This window comes from Galeopterus variegatus, unplaced genomic scaffold (genome assembly GCF_000696425.1).
Source record: "Galeopterus variegatus unplaced genomic scaffold, G_variegatus-3.0.2 Scaffold3073, whole genome shotgun sequence".
In the NCBI taxonomy this organism is placed as follows: Eukaryota; Metazoa; Chordata; class Mammalia; order Dermoptera; family Cynocephalidae; genus Galeopterus; species Galeopterus variegatus.
Window position 1 is genome coordinate 83,492 of NW_007729184.1, and position 7,015 is coordinate 90,506.

The 7,015-nt window shown below is 35.4% G+C and overlaps 1 protein-coding gene across 1 annotated transcript in view; it reads left to right on the forward strand.

The window, feature by feature from the left end:
* NUDCD1 (NudC domain containing 1) overlaps window positions 1-7,015 on the forward strand; it is an 84,115-nt gene that overhangs the window by 15,210 nt on the left and 61,890 nt on the right. Inside the window, exon 2 of the mRNA XM_008583890.1 lies at window positions 1,600-1,754. Within this exon, the coding sequence (XP_008582112.1) occupies window positions 1,600-1,754 (155 nt within the window). The remainder of the gene's footprint in view (window positions 1-1,599; window positions 1,755-7,015) is intronic.

The following is a 7,015-nucleotide window of genomic DNA, read 5'->3' on the forward strand; positions in this document are numbered from 1 at the left end:
ACTGCAGAGCTTCCAAATAGATCTTCCTGAATTTGCCCCTGCTCTGCTCCAGTCTGTTTTTCATATTGTAGTTATAAGTACTCTTTTATAAACTCAAATCTGAACTTTACTCTCCTGCTTAAAAACTGTTAATGAATTATTTTTACATTGGGTTTATCAACAAGATAAAGTCAGGTTTTTCATGATCCACCTCCTTCCTAGTTCTTTAGCTTCATTCATCTGCAGCCTTCCCTTGGACCCTTCTCTGTTTTGCTCTATAGTTCAGCCAGTGTGGACGTCTTTTGGTTCTTTGAACACAAGTTTTCTCTGTACTTTGCCTGTTTTTCCTTCTGCATGGGATAAATAGAGGTGTGGATGTGGATATATATGTGTAGGTATATATCTTAAGATATATACTTTTGTCTTTTATTTTTTGGTCTTTTATATTTTGCCTCAAACCTTAGAAAGCTTTCATTAATCTCTCCAAACATGTCAGCTCTCTACGTTATGTGTTTTCATGGTACCCAGTAATTTTTGTTGTAACATCACAGTTTAATTATATAAAATGTATGTGATTATTTGACTAATGTCCATTTCCTCACTGGATCATAAGTGCTAAGAAGGTAGATTCTATACTCTTTGCTCATCACTGTATCATTGGTGCCTATTAAAACATGAGAGAATAAATGTAGTCAGCCAGGACTCATGTAAGGTGTTAGAAGTAGGAACAGGTGAGCATTCTGGGAAAAGAAGGAAATAGTTGCAGTTAGAATACAGTAAAGTGATGAAATGGGGCGGGTAGGAAGAATACGGTAAAGTGAGTTTTATATTAAGGTTATGTATTGACCCAGCGTAGTTCACTAATATATTTCCTGTTGAGGCAGAAATTAGTTTTAGATCATGGGCATCCCTGAGCTATAACGGTTCCAATCTGCATGGAAGAACAGGAGGAGTGGAAGGAGGAGATCACTTTTGGCAGATGTAAAGTTAGGGAAGGAACCGATGCTTTGGTGGAGGAAGCCCTGTTCTGTGATAGGAAACTTTGTTTCTATTCCAGCTATGATATTGTTTTGTTCTGTACCCTTGGGAAAGATGTGATATGATGTTGGAGAAGTCACCAATTGTGTTTACATTTATTTCTGTGACTATATAATGAGATAATAGAAATATTCTTTATTTCTTAATGTATGATAAAAATGAATGAGATAGCAGAGGTAAAAACGTTTTTTAAAGTATTAAAGCACTTTATAAATTAGGGTTAATATTTGTCCAGAATATGGGAAATCATTTTTAGAATTTCTGTTCTTTTCATTCATAATTAGAAGAAAGAAGTGCCTAAAAGAAAAGGTGGTTATGGCATGAAAAACCCTATCTCCTATGGCCACTACATTCTAAGTTCTGTAAGAATGTGTTCATATCAGTTTACTTACTGTTTTTCCTGTGCACACAGTACCTAATAGGTTTCTAGAAATTATTTTTGAATGAATGATGTATAGTGGATTGTTCTGAAGGTCTTTGTGATTGGCATTCTGTGATTTCTTTTCCTTGTAGGCATTCTGCAGAAAGGAATGATCTGAGGTAAGACTCTTGATGTTTGTGTTTATTTTTCTTGTATTTCAGATGTGGCAGAAGTAAAACTTCGAGATGATCAATACACACTGGAACACATGCATGCTTTTGGAATGTACAATTACTTACACTGTGATTCATGGTATCAGGACAGTGTCTACTACATTGATAACCTTGGAAGAATTATGAATTTAACAGTGATGCTGGTAAGAAAAACATATATAATAATAGGATTTTCCAATAAATTTGATCTTTTATTTTCCCTTTGAATCCAATACATGGAGAGTTGAGGTTCATGTATCTTTAGTATATGGAATCCTATCAACAGTCTACATAAGGCACCATTTCTGCTTAATTCAATTTTAATTTTCTCTTTTTTCCTGTTGCTTACACTTCCCCTCCACTCCCACCACTGGGCAATCACTCTAATGGATTTTATATATTAATACTGATGTAATTTTATGTCTGCTTTTCCTTTGTGAGGTGTTGTCGCTAAGTATAATAGTGGGTTTTTCTGTTTTGCCTTTCAGTTAATTTTTGCTTTATATATTTACAACTACGTTAATTGGGTACAGACATTTAGGATTGTTTTGTCACTATGAATTGATCCTTTTAGCATTATGAAATGTCCCTTTTTATCTCTAAGCTCTGGGAATAATTTTTGTCTTGAAATATGTGTCTGAATTAATATAGTGATTGCTGGCTTTTTTTAAATTAAATTTATCTTTTTCTATCATTTTTTCTTTCAGTTTATCAGTGTTCTTATTTTTAAAGTGGGTTGCTTATAAAGAGCACATAATTGGGTCTTGTTTTTTATCCAGTATGACCATCTCTTTTAATTGGTAGTCTTAGTACATTGGTATTTTATTTAATGTAGTTATTGATATTCCAGAGTTTTTCTTACTATCTTGATATTTCTTTTGACTTTGTCCTGTCTGTTCTTTGTTCTTTATTGTCTCTGTTTTCCTTTTTTTGAGGGATTAATCAAGGTTTTTCTTTTTAAAAAAATTTTCTTAAAATTCCATTTAATTTTCTCTTTGGGGTTTTCATCTACACCTGCTTGTTCTTTATTGTCTCTGTTTTCCTTTTTTTGAGGGATTAATCAAGGTTTTTCTTTTTAAAAAATTTTTCTTAAAATTCCATTTAATTTTCTCTTTGGGGTTTTCATCTACACCTGCTTGTATTATTATTATTATTATTATTATTATTATTATGTTAGATTTTTTTAGCAGAGGGGAGTAAGATGTACTATTGTTTTTAGTGGTTAAGGTAGAGATTATGGTATTTATCTTTAACTTATCACAGTCTGCCTCTAATTAATATTATTTCACTTAACAAACAGTGTAAAAACCTTACAATAATGTCATTCCTTTCACCTCCCCCTCACTGTTTGAGCTATTTTTGTTATATATTTTATTTCTTCATATGTTATAAACTCCACAATACATTGTTAATATATTTAGGGAGGTAAAGTAGTTAGTAGAAAGGGAACTAGATATTTAAATCATACTTGCTAACCGAGTTAATTTTAACATGTTTATTGAAAACCTACTTGTTGCAGGGCACTGTGATATATATTCCAGTACTTATATGTTGTATTTTTTAGATGCTAAGATAAGGTGAATGTACATGTAACTATTACATGGTAATAGTGTTAAAGCTGTCAAAAAGGATACAATGAATTCTCCATATATCCTTGGCTTCAGTTTCCTTGTCTAAAAGGATGATGATAAGGTTTTTCAAAGGTTAAAGCAAAGTGTGTGAAAATGCTTTAAAAAGTGGAAGGCAGGCCGGCCCGGTGGCGCACTGCTACAGTGCGCTGCTTGGGAGCGAGGTGGCGCTCCTGCCGAGGGTTCGGATCCTACATACAGACCGGTTCCTGCTCACTGGCTGAGCGAGGTGCGGGTGCAACACTGATGGTTGTGATCCCGTTGCCGGTCCCCGTCCAGTATGGGCGCGACACTGAGGGTTGCGATCTGTTGCCGGACATGAAAAAAGACAAAAAAAAAAAAAAAAGTGGAAGGCATATACAAATATAAAGAGGTGTTAACATAGGCCTTGGGATATGTCAGCTTACTGAAGACAAGTACCAGATGGTCTTTGCTACACTTACCCCTTCTTTGAGAGCAATAGAACTGTATGACAAGAATCAATTACAATAATACCAGGTAACCTTTATTGAGTAGAGATTATTACATCTCAGGAACATTTCTAAGCACTTTATATGTATTAACTGTTTAATCTACACAAGAACCATGTGAGATAGATAACTATTATTATCCACATGTCACAGTTGAGGAAACTGAGGCATAGAGATGTTTGTAACTTGTCAAAATCAAACAGCTATCAAATGGCAGAGTCCGAATTTGAACTGGTTTATTCCAGAGTGCCACAATGTTCTACCGATTCTCCTCATAACTGCTTAAGAGATGGACAGTCTAGCAAGGTAAAAAATGTTATGTGGTATTCTCCAAGCAGGCAAGAGTACCCTTTGGCACTGACAAACTACCAAAAAAAAAAAAAAAAAGCCAGCTTAAAATTTTTGTTCCAAGTGTTAAATTCTGTATCTTTTTCCTAATCCTAAAATTTGCTCAGTGCTGTGTTGGTAAATGAACAACTGGCTCTCTGGGGGGAGAGGAGATGGGGGTTGATTTGCAGAGATTGGCAATTTCTGTGGAGTAAAATACTGTCACCATGGCCAATTTGAAGCTACTCATTGTAAAATTCCTAGAAATTTAATACTTGGCTTCCATGAGTTAGTAGGAGTTGGCTTTAGCACATTCTGCATTTGCTAGAACTAAATAATTTAAAGAATGAAAAAGGAGAAACTAAAGAGTGAAAATTGTACCTTTTCTCTCATTTAAATTTGATAAGGGATGGTCACTTCTTTTACTTTTCCTCACTTCCTACAATAGTGATTTTTTGTTTTCTTTTTCAAAGAGGAAAGAATGAATAAGGTTACGAGTTTCCGTAAGCAGAAAATCTTTTTTGCAACAGAAATTCTTCTCTGGAAAAAAATAAAAGCCTTTGGTCTTAAGCATTAGACTACTGTTGAAGAACTAATAGTCAGTTAAACAGCTTTTATGATAAGCACAGTGTCTACAGTGGAAAATTTGAGCACTAATTGGATATTTCATGATATTAAGGAATTATTATTATTACTTTAGGTAAGTTAATGATATTGTGGATTTTTTTACAAGTCCTGTTAGAGATAGGTACCAAAATACTTCAGAGGGAATGACCAGGATTTGCTTCGCAGTAATGTGGATATATGTGTAGGACAAACAAGATTGACCATTTACTGATAATTATTGAAGCTGGGTGATGGGTATATGTAGGTTTATTATATTTACCTACTTTGGTATATGTTAGAAATTTTTCATTAAAAAAGTAAAAATAAGAAGTTACAAAAGAAAAATATCTCAGTCATCTTCTTATGTAGGCTTCTAGTTTCTTCAAGAGACAGTGCTTTTTATAGTGGGAACACTTTTATGGTGTACTTTTATGGTATACATTTGTGCTGTGGACTTAATTGTCTTCCTACAAAATTCATATGTTGAAGCCCTAACCACCAATGTAACTGTATTTAGAGATATAGCTTTTAGGAGGTAATTAAGGTTAATTAAATGAAGTCATAGGGTGAGGTTCTAATCCAGTAGGGCTGGCGGTCTTATAAGAAGAGGAAGAGAGTTCTGTCTCTCTCTGTCCACATGCACACACTGAGAAAGGCCGTCTGGAAGCCAGGAAGAGAGCTCTCATCAGAAACTGACCTTACTGGACCTTGATGTGGGACTTCCAGCTTTAGACCTGTGAGAAATAAATTTCTTTTAAGCTGCCCAATCTATGCTGAATTGTTATAGTAGCCCAAGCAGACTAGTCCAGTTATATATAGTTTTAGACCTGGCTCTGCCATGGACAGATGAGTTCTGTGACCTTGGGCAAATCACTTCTTCCTTTTTGGAGTCCTGTGTGTTCATGAGAAAATAAAAGTCCTAAATCTGATCAGTGTTATCTGTGAAGCCTCCGAACCCTAGGGTATTCCTTGGAGCTGACCTCAGAGGCCACTGCATAGGCAGGGAAGACCACCTGTCTTCCACCTACCCCCTTAAATGCTACAGATGCAGCTCTAAATATTTGTCTTTTCCACGTGAAATTTCCTTTACAGAAGAGATTCCCTGGCAAAAACAAGTTTGACAATTGGATAAGATTACCTCTTAGACTCTATCTAGTACTTCATTATGTTATTACCTGAATCATAAATGATCATTCTAAACAATGTGTTGTTAGTTTCAGTTTCCAATTATATTGATCATTTTCGTATTTCCTCTAGCAGGTTGTAGCATTTCACTGTTTTCAGCCTTTGAATTTGCTGGCAGGCAGCTTATGGACTAGAAGTCAGGGACCTGGCTAATCTACAGAGAGAGTTGTATTTCTTTTTTTTTTTTTTTTCCTTTTTGTCTTTTTCCGTGTCCGGCAACGGATCGCAACCCTCAGTGTCGCCCCCGTACCGGACCGGGACCGGCAACGGGATTGCAACCCTCGGTGTTGCTCTCGCGCCTCGCTCAGCCAGTGAGCGGGAACCGGTCTGTATGTGGGATCCGAACCCTCGGCGGGAGCGCCGCCACGCTTCCCAAGCGGCGCACTATAGCAGTGCGCCACCTGGCCGGCCCGAGAGTTGTATTTCTGAAATAATGATTTTTGACTATAAGTGCACATATATAGTATAACTGCTGTTGTCAAACAGTTGCTTAAAGTTTTTATGTCATGGTCTTTAGACTCATGTGCTTATTTATTTAAAATCATTAGGGAAGAAGAAGAAAATTAAGACTGTCTTAAGAAGAAAAGAGTTACACACGAGTCGTTAGTGTAGGTGTTGTGCTTCCCTCATCTTTCTTATAACTCTGCTCCTTTGTGAAGGGATGATTCAGACTATTCACATCAAATTGCCTCATTTGTTCTCTATCCTCTGAATAGTTTCAAAGCTTTTTATATCATGTACTTATGATTAATTTGGCCTATTTGTGTTATCTCTTTAGTCTTTAAAAGTTTCCACCATTATTCATTAGTGAGCTATCATTTCTTGTTTTTTTTTTTTCTCTTTTAAAATTTTGTTCAGTAAATTACAAATAATTTTCTCTTATGGAACATTTTTAGTGAAACCTGGTGGTAGTAGTTTAAATAAATGTCTTGTTTCTCCATCTTTGGGGAGAGGGATTTGATTAGCTCTCTTTTGAAGGTTCATCTAAAAACAATTTTGTTTGTTTTATTTTACTGGTTTTTTATCTTGCAGTATTTCCTAGAAAAAAATCCACTTGAAAACATACTCTCATATATCTTTAAATTGTTGAGATAAGTAGTTTTCCTGAATAAGAAATATTTATTTTTCTTTTTTTTTTTTTTTGTCTTTTGTCTTTTTTCCGTGTCCGGCAACAGATCGCAACCCTCAGTGTTGCCCCCGTACCGGACC